Raw genomic sequence first — 16,606 nt, forward strand, 5'->3', positions numbered from 1 at the left:
GCGTCTGCTTGCTATGAATATTCATTAGTGGCCCGCTGGATGAGACAAATGGTTCTTATGCTTATTGTAGCGCCTCATCCCAACAGCTCAGAGGTTTATAAATACTCTGCCACATCAGTTAATAACATTAGGCAGTTTAACAGACTCTCTCTGGGCCATATGATGACATGCACTACTTGTAACATGTATCATTAATAACATGTGTTTGTTTATAGGTCTTGTGTGAGAAAGAGGGGTGGTGAAAGGTGTTTTGTGTATTCAGGGCCAGAGGTGAGTAGTTACACCTAACTGACTAATATTTAGAGTGTCCTTGCGAACTTGTGTTAATCCAGTAAAGGCCTAACATTAATCAATCAGTAAAATCAGCACCTCAACGCCAGCCCCAGGCCTCTCTCAGGCCTCTCTGTTGACCAACCTGGAGGTGGCAGGCAGGCCTGTTGGTATAGAAGAAAACTTTAAAAAGAGCTCCCTCTTGTGGCAAATGTCCTTCACACACAAACACAAACAGTACAGTTAGTATCATTCCAAACACAATAATCCTGTTTAGCTTTCTTCTTTTAAAGGTAGGATCAGTGACGTGATGTCGCTAAAAATATCCCTACATTGTTGGTGATTGTCATCACATGACAACCACACACATAAACAATAACGAGTCATGTGGTGCACTCACACAGCTTTACTCTAGTAACACACACACACACAGATACGTTTATATTGTTATTAATATTATTATTATACGTTTAGTCTTTTAAACTTTATTCATCCCATGGTGTGTTATGATCCCTGTGTTTTGTTTTCATCTGCTATTTTCTTCTTTAAAGCACTTTCTAAACTTGTAAAGAAAAATGTTATATAAATGAAGTTCATAACTATTCTCATTAGTTTGAATTACAGACCTCGTTGTATTTATATAACTTTGATAACTATAAAATTAAATAGGCTTGTAATATGTACTTGTATAATATACTCACTAGTATGTATAATTCCAATACTTTATAATATTATCAGATTGTTAAGGATTGGTACATGTATCTGTGTGTCAGTAAACACAAAACTGACAAGTGGTTTAACTTATTAGCTTAACTATATTTAGGTAGCGACACACCTGAGAGATAATATACCTATTGTTATTCAATAGGTGACGTCGGTGTGACACATTTTCCATCATGCCATTAACATTCATCTATAGATGATTAGTGGGAACACATATTTGTTGTTGTCACGTGGTGAAAGGCAGCTGGGTGGGTTCCTTAAATGGAAAGTATGAGTCCCACCCATTCTGCTTAAGTACAGTCAAAACCGCGGCTTAAAGAAATACTTCCACCAGGAAGAGACTGCAAGCGGACTAAAGTAAGTGCTAACTTCAAATAACTACTCAAACAGCCGAGCTACAATCACGAATCATACATCAGCTTACGTTATACGTTATATTCGGATAAGTGGCAACTATTTATAGAGTCGTTTTGTGGTTTAACGTCAGTTGCTGTTCTCGACGCTGTCGTTAGCCTGCCAACGTCTAAGCACACCGATCACTAGTGTCTGTAGCTCCTCCATGTAAGGCTACGAGACGGTTCGTCTCGGTCCGTGGCTTAATTTAAACGGCTGGAATCGCGTCGGTTTATTTACTGTTAGCCGGCTAGCTAGCTCGTTAATTAACGACGGTCAGCAGGGTCCAACTGACGTTATGTAAATTGGATTGAGAAATAAACTTAGCTCATGTTCAACTGGAGATTTACAACGTTACAGGCCCAATGCAGCGTTTTTATTAGGTAGTGCCAGGTTCAAAACGAAACATGTTGGTCGTGTTATAAAATAGCTTCATGTCTGTTTTCCTAACATTAACATATTTGGCGTTTTTGAAGTAATTACTAATGTCTTGTGTTTCTTCGAACTAGCAATCTTCACAATTTTTTTTTTTTTTACGTGAATGAACAGACACACCCATCGTCACAAGAACATGGCAACCATATGAAAGCGAAACATTCATGCATGTTAAGAATATCTAACAGTATCCGTCACTGTCTTGTCGACACCTTGTAATTACCTCACGTTGGTTTGACTTTTAAAAGAACAACTTAAACCCTGAAATGACAAATGTCTTTATCTAGCACCCCAACTCCTTAAGCAAATGGCTTAGAAAAACATTTGTTCTGACCAAAATGCGTTTTAACTCCCACTGAAGTATTTCACAATGGCTCCTCTGAGTCAGCCTGGATGTAGGTCTGTGTATGTGAGACAAGCATCAGTGCTACTGTGTAGTACATCTGTACTAAGCATGCTTCTATCTAGCGACATCTTTTTGTCTCTCTGTGTCCATAAAATGCAAAGCAGAGAAGACTGTTCCATTAGTTCCACTGAAGTCAGACTTCCCATGGAACAAGTCGTTACACTGGAACTCCGGCTTTTCATACCGAGCTCAACCAAAAAGAAAAGTTTCCTCACCACTCGCATAGAAATGGCTGTGATCCAACTTTCCTGTAATAAGGAGTCTGCAATTCAGTACATTGCAGTGACAGTGACACTTACATTGCTACATTCATAAGCAAAGACTGGTGCGTGTGTATGAGGGCATTTAAAAAAGCACTACAATGAGTCATGGGACTTTATGTCCAGTATAACAACAAGCTATATACTTATTGTAAGTCAGAACCACATTTTTGCTGTGTCATGCCTTCAATATGTAAGGGTTTCATTTACAGCGTATTGTTCTTGCTTATATTTTTGCTCACCGACGTAGTTGGCCGCACAAGATCTTACATTTGTATTAATTTGGTCATGTTTTGGAAGTCCTTTGATTGACCGTTCTGTTTTTATGCTTAAAGCCATGAGCTACCCTGGATACCCTCAGGCAGGTGGATACCCACAACAGCCCGGGGCCTACCCTCCGCAACCTGGTGCCTACCCACCTCAGGCTGGAGGCTATCCTCCCCAAGGTGGAGGCTACCCTCCTCAACCTGGTTCCTACCCTCCTCAGGCTGGTGGCTACCCTCCCCAACCTGGTGGCTACCCTCCCCAGGCCGGAGGTTACCCTCCCCAGGCCGGAGGTTACCCTCCCCAGGCCGGAGGTTATCCTCCCCAGGCCGGAGGCTACCCTCCACAGGCCGGAGGTTTTCCTCCTCAGGCTGGAGGTTTTCCTCCTCAGGCTGGAGGCTACCCACCGGCACCACCACAAGGTAAGCCATCACGCACTGTTACACTGTCCCACTTTCTCATCGAGCAACACACTCAAATCTTAAAGTACTTGCAGCAACTGTATGTTGAAGTGAAAAGGTTAACGTATTCTGGTGAGTCAGTTATGTCGTGTTTGTGGGCAACAGGGATCACGAGACTTGTAGTTAACAGAGCAGATTGTTTTTTTTCCCCCTCAAAAAACAAACAAACATCTGCCGTTGCTAAGAGAAGGAAGTCCCGCTGTCCGTCTTTTCACATAGTACTCCCATTGTCTGTCCAGCTCTCTTTCACCTACACATTAACTAGTTGGAGGGTGAGAAAAAGGGAGTTCCAGTAAGAAGGGTCATTCCCGTCTCAGTCTGATATTCTTACATGTAGTAGCAAAATGCATTCTGTACTTTTGCTGAACAGCCTTGTCTTTGTTGTGTGCTGCAGGCAGCTGGGGAGGTGGCCCTGCTGGGGGATACCCCACCATCGGTCTGGGCAACGTATCCAACCCTGGGTACAACGCTGGCATGGTGAGTTTAGCCTTAAACAAAATAACCTGCACCCAGAAAAATTCTAAATATATATAAAAAAAAAAAATGCAACCTCATCAGATGATTGCGTTGAATATTCCAGTTAGAATTAATTACTCAGCCATTCATGGGAATATCACATCTTTTCACTTTACGGTAAGACTTTTCCAAACGTCTGCATCTGCTTCCCTTTTTCTAGGTCTCTTGCATGAAACACAGGTCCCACACTATATTCTTATTCATGCGTCTCAAAGCTATCGCTCTAATGTAACTTCTTTTTAATCCCTCTTACTTTTCTGAGTCATTGTCTTGTCTATGTTGTTGTCTATCGTCTGTTATATGAATTTCCATCTTAATATAAATCATGGCCACACTTTATTTGGATGATTGTGCGTCCTGTAACTGGAAGAAGTTCCAAACATCAGGAAAATTGACTTTGGTTTCTCATCTGAAGTTAGATCCGGGATGAGAGATTTAGACATTTGTTAAACATTGATTAATTCCATATACACATACATAAATCTACATCGAATCCAAAAAAGGTGTGACCAGCTACCTGTGCTTTGCATGAAATAATCTTCAAAACGTTACATATTATGGGATACCAATCTTTCCAAATCGCAGGCCAACCAGTTCTCTGCAGGCATGGGTGGTTTTGCTCAAAACCCATCCATGTTCGCCCCAGCCTCTGGGGGGTACCCACCTGCCACTCAGCCTAGTGGGTACGGTGCCCCCTTCCCTAACCAACACTCAAATGGCCTGTACCCACAGCCAGGAGGGATGCAGCACCCCCAAGGCCCGGGGATGGGCTACCCCGGTCAGCCTGCACAGCCGATGCCTGGGTATGGAGGAGCACCAGCACAGATGCCGGGTTACCCAAAGGTCCCCTCACCGAATCCATCCATGCCAGCCTACGCAGGAGGAGGAGGAACCATGCCAATAGCGCCACCTGTCAACGTGAGAAAGACTAAAAATACTTTTTTGACCCCATAGGTTAAAAAAACATATATTTATGGCTCTCTTTTGTAATGCGATACACACACACACACTCTTTTATAAATGTACAATGTCTGTAACAGATTTACATTTCAGCTAAAATGACACTGTGTTGTTATCTCAGAGAGGATTCAGGGGAACAATCAAGGACTTTCCTGGAGCTGACCAGCTTAGAGATGTGGAGGTCCTGAGGAAGGCCATGAAGGGCTTTGGTGAGTGCTGTGGGCAGAGATTTCTTTTATATTTTTGGCTGACCGTTCTTAGTTATCAAAGACCCTCTTTCGTCGAGGACAGCCTTAATTGTCTTTAGAGCATAACTTTTGTATTTAGAATAGACATTTTGTCATTTCAAGTATAAATGTCACTTGAATTAGAAATGTAGAGATGTTTCTGTATCTATCATCTCCTTTTATAAATGTGACATTGTGGCCTTTTCGGTGCAGGAACGGACGAGCAAGCCATCATCGACCTCCTGGGTAGTCGCTCCAATAGGCAGCGCGTGCCTTTGCTCCGAGCCTACAAGACGTCCTATGGGAAGGTAACGCTCCGCCCTCCAACTGAGTTTATATGTTGTTGATGGGATACATGGTGCCGAGTATTTACTTATTTTGAAAAAGCAATCATGTTTACAAAAAATTCCCACGTGGCACAGTGTGCATTATACTAGCAGTGCGTAATGGTGACAAGCAGACAAACAGGTGCTCGTGGTGCCAGTAAAACGGAGAGGGGATTGAATGTCCGCACAGCTCATTAAAGCTCTGCCTCATAGCGTCTTGTAGTAGGCCACAACAGCACTTGATGAAGGTTTTGAGTTATGCCGAGCATGTTTCCATTCTCAGGATCTGGTTAAGGACCTACACTCCGAACTGTCTGGAGACTTCAGACAGCTGGTCATGGCCACGTTGAAGGCGCCAGCTGAGTTCGATGCCTCTGAGCTCCACAGCGCCATCAAGGTAAATGCTCAGGGACAAAACCAAGCCGTCGTTAACAGAAATAAACGGGAAGAATTGTGTGCCGCTATTGGGCCGGAGGATGAGGTTTTCTTTGTTCTGTTCAGGGAGCCGGAACCGATGAAGCCTGTCTCATAGAGATCTTGTCTTCTCGCTCCAACGCTGAAATCAAGGAGATAAACCGCATTTACAAACAAGGTGAGAAGCCTCAGGGCGATTAATGGACTGCTCTCTCCTACTGTTGTGATCTCCTCTATCACACAGCTTCCTAAAACTGTGTTGAAAGTGTTTTATTACATTCATGGATAAGCTCAGTCTGTCTAGATTGGGGTACCACCGTAACATTTGTAAATGCACATGAAGTTTCATAACTGCAACTATAGAAAGACATTATACCATTTTTATTTTATTTATCGAACCCCCGATTTGTTCTGCTCATGTATAGTATCCTAGTTTCTCTTGCCAGTAATTTGCGGATTTGTGGTCACTCTCCCTACATTACACGCCTGAGAAGCTGCGAGTGTATTTAACATTTTAGTACCTTTTTATAATTTGAATACAGTTGCACAATGTCTGTTGCATGTTTAAATATGCATCTATATTGCATCTTCAATCCAACAATATTACTCATCAGCCTACAAAAGTCCCTGTTGCTTGAACCTATGTCTTTGCATTGAAGCCATGTATTTATGGTCTGTTTTCGTTTCTTCCGTCATTTTTATTTTTGCCTTTTTTCAGAATACAAGAAGAAACTGGAGGATGCCATTAGTGGGGATACTTCAGGCCACTTCCGCAGGCTCCTGATCTCTCTGGCACAGGTACAAATACGTGATACAAATTAATGAATACTTGTGTCTTAGCAGCTACCTTCAGATTTAATTAGGAATATGCTGTCCCGTACTTTGCAGGGTAATCGTGACGAACGAGAGACCGTCGACATCTCTCTGGCTAAACAGGATGCTCAGGTAAGGTCTGCCTCGCTCTCATTAATGAGTCGTGTTTTGAGGATTTATCTGCAACTTGGTTGTTCTTATATTGTTAAATACCAGACCTATTGATTGCAAAGACATGCCAACCCGTGCACACTGTGGTTCTCCTTATAGGCCCTGTATGCTGCTGGAGAAAACAAGCTTGGAACAGACGAGTCCAAGTTTAATGCTATTTTGTGTGCTCGGAGCAAACCCCATCTCAGAGCAGGTATTCTCTACGGAGACATGTTCACTCGCATAAACTCACATAAGGTGCAACATTTAAACTGCATTAGGCCCCAAAGGCCACTTTAGTGCCTTGTTATCTGTGTTACTGATGGTGTGTTTGTGTGCGCAGTGTTTCTTCAGTACCAGCAGATGTGTGGCAGAGATATCGAGAAGAGCATCAACAGGGAGATGTCCGGAGACCTGGAGGGTGGCATGTTGGCAGTGGGTAAGAAGACACACACACACACACACACACACACACACACACACACACACACACACACACACACACACACACACACACACACACACACACACCTCTATTCAAATCTAGTCTTGTATGGGTCACACGCATGTAATATGAGTGAGAATCAGCTCCACATAATTAGTTAATGACGAGTGTCCAGGCTGTCTGCAGCACATGTTTGACATTACATTCAATCATTTACAATGCTCGTTGTGTTACGTGTTGTCTACAGCTATGTTAATGCACTTTTGAAGAAGAACTGGAGGAAGGGGCGCTGTTGCATAATCTCTTTTCTTCCCCTCCTTCCCCCCCCCGCCCCAACATTTTTCAGGGTTATGGTACAGTAACCTGTTTTTAGATGTGGTTTATTTGAATCCTTTCACACACCCATTCTCTACGTTTTCATTGTGACGTGGTGGTGCAGTGCAGTGTTTTTATGTTTGCCGTCTGGTTTTTTGAAGCTGTTTCATTTCACTCTTCTGTTTTTGTTTCTGAATTCCTCCTTACTTATTTTCAAAATATAAGTTGAAATAAAGCTGCAGTAATCAATATGTAGCCACTAGCGGAAAATCCCAGAAACCGGCTGACAAGCGCAGCCCTGACTTCACATCACAACGGTGTTATGGCTCACATTTAGCTACACAGAGTGACATTATCACCCTATGGCGGTCATGTTTCCTGCCACCTGATGAATTTAAATCTAATATTAATTCTCCTTTTTAGCTCTGTTTTAGTCTGCACCAATTCCCGAGAAAAAGAAATCGGTCTCCTTTTTAGATGCTCAACTTTCTACATCAGGTAGTTGTTAACGTCTTCTGTCTGCTATTCGGGGACAGGAAGCGTACATCAGAGCTGGTTGGCTTAAAACACCTGGCAGTGGGGATGTTGTGTTGATGAAAGTAGGTAGACTCAAACCGACGGTGCTGGGCTCAAACAGGCTTAAAAGCTCAGTAGAGCGGCACATAATCCCCTATAGGTGCGTCCTTACGAGTGACACCACCTTCAGAGTCCGTATAGTGATTTCATGAAATGTGAAAATATTGAATAATGCAGCTTTAAATTTGCTTGTTTATATTCTCTTGGTGTATTCATAGCTTGATTTTTCATAGTTTACTTTTCAGATGGCACTAAAGTATTGCTGTCTTCGTCATCCTCACTTTGCAGTGATGCATATTAGAATGGTGTTCTTTCCAGATCACTTAATAGTCATTAAGTGATCTGGTTTGTTGTAAAGAAAGAAGGAGACAAAGTATGAGTACACTGTGCTGGTGTTGGTAATAAGTCAGTATTTTCTTTTCCAGTGAAGTGTATTAAGAACACATCTGCCTATTTTGCTGAGAGACTTTACAAGTCCATGAAGGTAAGAGACAGTTTTATTTAAATAGTAATATTCTATATTTAACCAAATAAGTGTCCCATAATATTTAACTGATGTCACCTTCATTATGTCTCTTTGTGAATTCAGGGAGCTGGAACCAAAGACACAACCCTGATCCGGATCATGGTCTCCCGCTCCGAGGTTGACATGCTGGATATTCGCCAGGATTATGTCAAAAACTACGGCAAGTCGCTGTACACACACATCTCTGTAAGTATCATCATATATTGTGATTAATACAAATATCCCCAGCAGGATGAATGATTTAACAGCAACAAGTACACACTTTTTTCCTTATTTCTATTGTATTTTTCTTCTTGGTTTTTGCAGTACTTTTTATGTTATGCACCAATACATCAAAGCAAGTTACTTGTCTCTCAAAACCTACTTTGCAATAATTCGGAATATTTTGCTGACTCATTTGTTTTATTGACAGGGAGACACATCCGGAGACTACAAGAAACTCCTGCTGAAGTTCTGTGGGGGCAGTGACTGAGAAGGAAACCGTGACTACTACATTATAGAAATGTTCTATAGATATCTGTTCTCAGCCTTATCTATATGCACTATACACAAACCGCAAACCTGCATGCCATGCCAGTTCTCTCAATGCAATGTTTACCTAGTTTTAGGAACCTAGTATATATTGCTGTTTCTTTTCTATATACAGTATGCACAAAAAAAGTTGTATATTTTTCCACTAGTGGTATCTTTGTTGGATATTTGGGTTTAACATACATGACCATACAATAGATTTGAAAGAGATTACATTTTATTTGTTATATTTTTAAGATGTTTTATATCAATTTTGCCAAAATTATCAGATATCTAACGATATCTGTCGCGTTTATCAGCTAATTTAGTAATGTTCAGCAATGCTGAATAAAGTATGAGACATAGAGTACACAGCAGCTAAGTGCCAAAGTTGTCTGTTCATGTTTGCAAGTGTATAATCTACTCTATATTTTGTCTACCCTTCTTCTTCGTTCATCATAGTTGTGCTGTGTTCGCATCAGATGCTTTTCTTCATGTTTTTACTCTTAGTTCCTGTTATCGTAGCATGTAAAGCTCAAGCATCACATTTCATGAATTGTCGGTGTATCGATTGTATCTTTTTGAGTCTCAGAAAAGAGCTCTGAGAACTTGCGCTGGAAGTGTTTGAGGCTCATCACATGAAATACATTGAAATTATTTGAAAAATACCATAAATAAACAAGCCTTATTAAAATACATGTGTCCCTCTAAATATCAAAGCAATGTCTACCATATCCCTTCACTGGGTAAAAACGAATACCTAGGTACAATACAAACAGTTTTCATCAGATGGCGCATTAACCAATTATAAAATCCTCTAAATCTGTCATGACCTTCTCATGTCTGCTCTGGTGCAGTCAGCACTTGTTAATAGACTCAGTTTGCCAGCAGAGGGCAGTGAAGTCTCAGTCCACATGTCAACAAGCAGAGCTCCATACAAATGCTCAGCTGTGAAGAATATGGATCATTGTAAAATAGAATTAGATCAATAACAATGGTCACAATTCTAAATTCGTACAGGCAACATAATGATCAAGTATCTTCATTCTCCACCACTGAATATGATGGAAGTCTGGTGCACCTTAAATACACATCATCCAATCAATACACGCACATCATGTATCTTTCCTTGAGGGGGTCGAGTGGCCAGCGTGTGTGGCTGCACATGGAGCTCTCCGTGGATTATTACACCCGGTTGGCTTTACTTAAAATGCTGTCGAACACACTCGAGTGTAGAGACGTGGCTCTGCGCTCCGCTGGCTACAGTAGTATGTGTGAGTTAACTGCACCGCGATCAATAACTCTGTGAGGTGTGCAGGGGGGGTGGGGGGGGGAGTAGCAACCATAAAGCTGCCTTCTTGGTCACATTAAACAAGTCTAGCATGCGTGCAGTGCTGCCAGAGGGATCTTTGGGTAGCAGCCATATTAGAAGAGTCATGTTTGATCACATCCTGCTAAAATTGACCAGAAAAAGGCTCGAGGGCTTCAGATAGATGTTAGGATTACAATAACTAGAAGTTTTTAATGAAGATTAGATGCGATTAGATCAGTTTTGAGTAGATAATTTAGCCATCATTATATGAGTTTTATCAGGTAATTTCAAAGTGTTTCAGCATGTCTCTGCCAAGATTTTAGTTTTGATATCATTATGATCAGAAACCTCCATCTGTTGCAGGCATGCAGCTTAAGGCCGTGTATTTCACTGTTAATTAAAAACCACGAATTGCTTAATTTAATGTCTATTATAGCTGATCTAATCGTTTGGGAATCCTCTCACCGTGCCTAGTGGGCCGAAGGTATTGTGGCGAAATAATGTCTTTAGATTAAAAGTGTCTTCAAAACAGAGATGATCCAATTTCAAATATTTCATAGACTGCATCTGTCCATGAGTGAGCGTGCACAACACAACCCTGCAACTGAGACCCAGCAACCCTTACTCATTCATTTTGGGCCTGCCCAGATATGAAACTATTTTGGGCAATGGTTCTGTGAAACACTCTCCTACATGCGTGACGGAGCCTTAGACCCAGAGCCAAGTCTGGCAGTTTTTGGCATTTCACATGGAGATCTGAATCTCTCTCTGGAGCCCATGCTGTTGCTTTTAGCAAGACATCTTAATCTGTATAATAGGATACCCAAAAGGTATGGCAACCAATCCTGGACCAATTGAATAATGTCTACACTACAAGAAATATAACTTAGTAGGCTGTAACTGATAAAAATAACAGAAAAGCTGTCAAATCTTTAATTTGTTTATTTAGGCTATTTTATTTGACCATGTAAGATTTATTCCTTATGTATGTTCTATCTAATTTTTTTATTATTATTATTATTTATTTTTCTGGAATGTTGTCCAGTCTTCCAGGGGGGTGTACAAATAAAACAAATAGATATACCGTGTTGAGAATGATTCTGTAGATGCAGTAAATAAAAGTGTTTCAAAAGCTCCCCGTTAGCTAGATCTCTATTCAGACAAGCATTAAAAAAGAAATCGGCAACATTTTCAGTTTTAGTCAATTTCACCAGGATAAATGATGCTGACAGTCTCCTTAATAAAACATAAAGCTGTATTATCTAGCCTGATCTGGGCTGTTTGACAAACAGATCTGTTTAATAACATTCCAGTAAAGTATCAGCTAGAAACAGCACCCTTGTTGTCTAAAATAATAAACTAATTCATACCCCCAAGATTAAAAGCACCCGGCTGTCTCCTCTATTCAAATGTGTGTCCCCAGAAATAGGATGCAGACACAAACGTCCAATCTGTGTCAGCAGTGGGGACCTGCTTCCCTTTGATATGAATGAATTGTAATTAATTTTTCATCTAAAGGGACAGCACATGATTCCACAGGCTATGGAGCCAGCATGTCAGCGATGGAGAGAGAGGGGGAGAGAGGGTTGTAGATGTCACAATGAGATTCAGTGCATGCTTGAATAAGGTCACGCTTTGAGAGGCATGCCTGCAGACGCCTGCCTCTGTGCCAACAATCTTTATTCAGACTGGAAGCCGAATGCATCCGTCATTACCATATTATATTCCACAAATCCTACTCAAATACACATTTCATTTGTCCTCCTCACATATTGCTTGTTCACATGGCTCACTGCTCTCTTCTATCTAATCCAGCACACGGATACAGTACACTGAGATTGGTTGCAATGCAGCTCTGGTTGTAGAAACATGTAGCAGTCTGCGGCTACATCAAGTATTAGGCAAGGACTGAATATAATCCTTGTATCTTTATTACTGCATTAGCATTTTTCCTAAAACAATACTTGATGTAGTCAGTGAGGGTTGATTGGATGTGTCCGTGTTAAATCAAAGGATTATGACGAAAGGATCACTATTTCTTGGTTCATCAACTACTCAACTACGTCTTATATTCATCTCTGTGGTGATATAGTGCATCACACTGAATCTACAGAAAGATAACAACAGATAACCATGGTGGAAGAAGTATTCAGACCCTTTAGTAAAATAAGAAATACATAAATAAGCCATTACGAGTAAAAGTCCTGCATCGAAAATGTAAAATGTATATAAATTATAAAAATAGATGCTCCTGTGAGTGTTGTACTATTATATATTATTTTGGATAATGAATACTGTTTTCCATCATGTGTATGTAATAGAGTAAGTTAACTGTAAAATAGATGAATATATAAAAAATATATTGGTATAAATATCTTCAAATATGAGTAAATGTGCAAGTTACATTCCACCACTGCAGACAACGGAAATATGTTAGCATGTTTCTAAATATACATGTTTGCTTTACTGGATGAGGTAATAGTTTCCACACATGTACCACTATGTTTATGATAAATCTCTATTTTCCTGCAAATCTTCTCCATTCTATTTTTTTTTTTTTCGCCTGGGATTTTTCGACGTACTACGGGTGTAACGTGTACGCCCATTGATGAAATAGGTGTGTTTCTGTGAACGCCCCGCCCCGTTTCGCCTTATATGGTCATAGAACCGCACGTTGATTGACAGCGGGCAGCAGCTGCTGAGTTGCTCAGACATGGCGGAGGATACAGTGTAACTGGGGGATCATCGGCGGAGTTACGTGAGTTTTCCCCAGCAGTGGAGTCGTCAGAGGGCGCCTTAAAGGATACACAAGAGAGAGGAGTATGTGTTCGGCTCGAGCGTGCTCTGCGAGGAAGCCCAAAACGACCTGAACTGCCACGCGCGAGTAAGATGGGAACATGTATCGCTGTTTAGTGCAGTCAACAGCCCTGGGCAACAAATATGGCTTCTTGTGGCTTTTTCGATATGCTATAAAAATTGATCTCCCGTGCAACCTAATGCCGTGGTGGCTCCGGAGTTAAAGTCCAACAGTCGCTCGGTACTTTCGATCGGTGAGGATATTCCATCCGCTCGGGCCGTCTGGGGGTTAGCTGGTGGAAGCTACGGAACTACCAGCGCATAGCCATGGAGCCAAAGCACAAAGAGTTGCTCGACCAGTGCCACCAGAACTTATTGGAGTCCATAACCGACGCGGACCGAGTGATCGAGCTGCTGATAGTTTCCGGCACCTTGAGCCAACTCGACAGGTTCGAGCTGGACCAGAACTGCTCGTCCAGCGCCGAGAAAGTAGACCACCTCCTGAAGATGCTGATGAACAAGGAGAGCGACCATTTCCTCGACCTGTGTGTGGCCCTGGAGAAGGCATACCCTGACCTGTACGCTGCCCTGTTCAGCGGCAGCAACAACGGCGGGGGACCCGTGGACCACACCACCGGTAAGAAGCTCGAGCACGAGCCGCTCTCGAGCAGGCTTTCACTTTGAAGCTTAAAAAAAAAAGAAAAGGGAAAAACGAGTACACCAGCCTCTGCGTAGACCTAGCCGCGAGAAGGCTCACAATCTGGGTGGTCTGGTGCAAGGAGCCCGTGTAGGGGACGGCTGCACAACAGCGAGGCTTTGGAGCTTGATTAGTTATGAACCCAAATCTGTATGAAATGGTGATAAAGGTTCACGTGAAGGTTTGCAAAGGGGGCAAGTGACGCCGTTCCGTACAACAACGCTCCACATTTGTAAGTGTTGAGTGGAGCACTATACGCTCTGTTGAATGTGCCCAACATGATGCACTGTATTTGTTTTAAACTTAATATTCACTGTGGTCTGCAGGTCTATTGCACAGCTTGTGGTTATTTCTGCCAAGGAACGTTGGTGCCACCGATAATTATTATTATTATTATTATTATTATTATTATTATTATCAGCCATGCTGCAACATACAGATTACAAAAAAGGCTGGGTATGGTAAATGTATTCTGTCATATTTGTTCATTATTAAGGGGAGAAAACCCCAGGATTGAGCAACACTAACTCCAATGTGTTACCAGTGGGCATGATGGGGTTATGGTACATTCGGTAACCTGTTTCCATGACAACAGTTGTACCACTGACATGTTGGTCCATATCAACCTATACCTGTGTATGTGTGTGCAGCCCGCTCATGCATGCATGCATACAAACCTAAAGCATGGTTTGGATCAGTCCGCCTCCCCGTTTTGGAGCGCAAACTACTATTTGTATTTAACCAGATTTCTCTTGCAGTTATTGGATTTGTCCTCACAGCCACTGCATCCATTTCAGCGGTTTTGGTGGTGGTGGTGGTTGTTGTGGTTGTTGTTGCACAGAGGCAAAAGGAAACCAAGTGTAAAAGCCTTGTCTAGTTTTGCCTGTTTTGCTCTGTGTGAATGACTGAAGCCAGTGGCTTACTTCCCAAATCAGCGTCGTGCCCCGAGGGCCTGACTGCAGGATGAGCCTTGAGATCCAAAAGTGGGGAGGAGATGCAGAGTAACGTGTAAAAACAACCATGTTGGCTGTGTTGCAGATCATTTTTGAAGCTTTATTTCAAAGAGACGTGTCTGTGTTTTAAAAAAACAATAACAACACATTGTGATCGATAAATAGTTCACAGCTGCCGAGTTGTAGCGTGTTTTTCTGTCTGCTACCATCAAGCAGACCTTATCAGGTAATGCTGAGTTGGTGTCTCGCTGCTCTGCTGACTGGATCTCTAATGCTCCCTTAAGCTTTATTACTTCCTTGTATTGACTGCGCTGCTGCAGAATAACACTCAGCCATATATACACTGACAGTTGTTTACCTGGGAGCAGCTGCACACACACACACACACACACCTTCTTTTTCTCGTAATAGACTGCAGCACCAGGCCGCTGAGTTGACCTGCCCAGTACTAGGAGAGAGTGAGTCTGGCAAGTCAGCCTGTGGTTATTCAACAGAGGCTTAGGCCTCGCTCTCCTCTCGCTGGTGTCACCTCTCCCTGTGTGACACTCTTTATCACACTACCCGCCACGCTCGTGGCCTCTTCTCTTTTGACTGAAGTGTTGTGCTTTTCATTATCTTTAACGTAAGTCATTCGGCTGACGCGATTAGCGCGTTTTTCAAACGCACTTTCGAGAGAAAACCGACGACAAGCCGCTCCACGGAGTAGGCTACTATACCTCCGGGGCAAAGAGGCTGGTAGATGCAGCTCAGAGGGATGAACTCTTCAGAGTTTGTCTGCGAACACCGCGGGCCGTGTGAAGATGGGGGAATAGGAGTGTTGATGAGTTATGAGATATGAGTCTTGCTGATAGCAACCTGCTCTCAACTCATCCTCGTCTAATGCTGCCTGCCTGCTCTTGTTCTCAGATGCGCCTCCTTTGCCAGCTGAGCCTCCGAACACGCACATGTTATGAAATCATCCAAACTCCAAAGAAACATCCCCCCCCCCCCCCAAAGGGAAAGTGTACAGATGGTCAATTGTTGGAAGCTCGGGCTCTGTAAATTATTAGTGTTTTTGCTGGCAAATTCCAACCCATTCGCTACGGAGAACACACAAACAAATCATTCATTATTGAGCCTGCGTTGTGCATCTATGCCAAAGTGTTTTTAATTCTCCAACTCGGATCGTTCTCTCAGAATATTGAGTATAACTGAAGTGATGTTGCAGAGCATGTTCCTGTGCTCTCACACCGGATTTAATTCATTTCATAAATCCAAGCGGCTGACATCGAGCTGATTTCACGCCTGAATCCGAGGCGCACTCATTCCCTACGTTCCCTACATGAACAGTATTCTACCTGGAGGAATGGAGTAGTAGTAGTAGTAGAGATGTACCTGCACATCCCCCCCCCCCCCCCCCCCCCCCCACTCTTTTCAGAGGCCTGTTACAGTGATTTAAAGTCACTGCGACTGGAGGGCAACGCAATTCTCCCTGACACGATGCAGCGTCCACAATCTTCTTCTTCTGCTGTCTCTTTGGCTTTATTCTCTCATGGTCCGTCTCGGTGTTCTCGTTGCTTTTTGTTTTTTCTCTGACTCACCGGCGTCATCCCCTTTTTTTTTTAATCTTTTTTTTTTTTACTTTCTCTCTCTCTCTCTCTTTTTCTCTCTGACTCATTATCTTTCTCTCCCCCCACTGAGTGGTTTCGTTCCTCCACACACTTAAACAGAGAGAGGGACATGCCAGAGAGACAGAGGAGGGTGAGAGAAAGAGGGAGCAAGAGAGAGGGGGACAACAGGCCTTTTGTTGAGAAGTTGAGCAGGCCCAAAGTGCCCAGTCAGCAGCTTGTTCTGTGTACAGCAGCCTAGGACATAGGCC

At 42.6% G+C, this 16,606-nt stretch overlaps 2 protein-coding genes across 4 annotated transcripts in view; both read left to right on the forward strand.

The window, feature by feature from the left end:
• The first annotated feature begins 1,287 nt into the window (after positions 1 to 1,287).
• On the forward strand, positions 1,288 to 9,678 carry anxa11a (annexin A11a). Of its 2 annotated transcripts, none has more exons than XM_079169019.1 (15): positions 1,288 to 1,350; positions 2,823 to 3,173; positions 3,607 to 3,689; positions 4,314 to 4,646; positions 4,810 to 4,897; positions 5,129 to 5,223; positions 5,525 to 5,638; positions 5,743 to 5,833; positions 6,374 to 6,453; positions 6,544 to 6,600; positions 6,739 to 6,832; positions 6,962 to 7,057; positions 8,380 to 8,438; positions 8,544 to 8,666; positions 8,893 to 9,678. In XM_079169019.1, the coding sequence occupies exons 2-15, from the start codon at positions 2,825 to 2,827 to the stop codon at positions 8,950 to 8,952; spliced, it is 1,722 nt and encodes a 573-aa protein (XP_079025145.1). In that variant the 5' UTR covers positions 1,288 to 1,350; positions 2,823 to 2,824; the 3' UTR covers positions 8,953 to 9,678. The 2 variants fall into 2 exon arrangements, with proteins under 2 accessions (XP_079025145.1, XP_079025146.1); XM_079169020.1 differs by having other exon boundaries at positions 4,461 to 4,646.
• A 3,377-nt stretch (positions 9,679 to 13,055) lies between these two features.
• The window catches only part of dlg5a (discs, large homolog 5a), a 32,665-nt gene continuing 29,114 nt past the window's right edge, over positions 13,056 to 16,606 (forward strand). For both annotated transcript variants that reach the window (XM_079168914.1, XM_079168915.1), the window contains exon 1: positions 13,056 to 13,735. In XM_079168914.1, coding sequence (XP_079025040.1) covers positions 13,426 to 13,735 — 310 coding nt within the window. In that variant the 5' untranslated portion in view covers positions 13,056 to 13,425. The remainder of the gene's footprint in view (positions 13,736 to 16,606) is intronic.

Source organism: Pholis gunnellus (genome assembly GCF_910591455.1).
Source record: "Pholis gunnellus genome assembly, chromosome: 11".
Classification (NCBI taxonomy): domain Eukaryota; kingdom Metazoa; phylum Chordata; class Actinopteri; order Perciformes; family Pholidae; genus Pholis; species Pholis gunnellus.

Excerpts from the sequence above, each read along its gene's own strand:
- anxa11a (XM_079169019.1), top strand. The coding sequence starts at position 2,825 with ATGAGCTACCCTGGATACCCTCAGGCAGGTGGATACCCACAACAGCCC. Across the intron at positions 3,690-4,313 it reads CTGGGTACAACGCTGGCATG|GCCAACCAGTTCTCTGCAGG; the intron begins GTGAGTTTAGCC and ends TCCAAATCGCAG. Across the intron at positions 5,834-6,373 it reads AAACCGCATTTACAAACAAG|AATACAAGAAGAAACTGGAG; the intron begins GTGAGAAGCCTC and ends GCCTTTTTTCAG.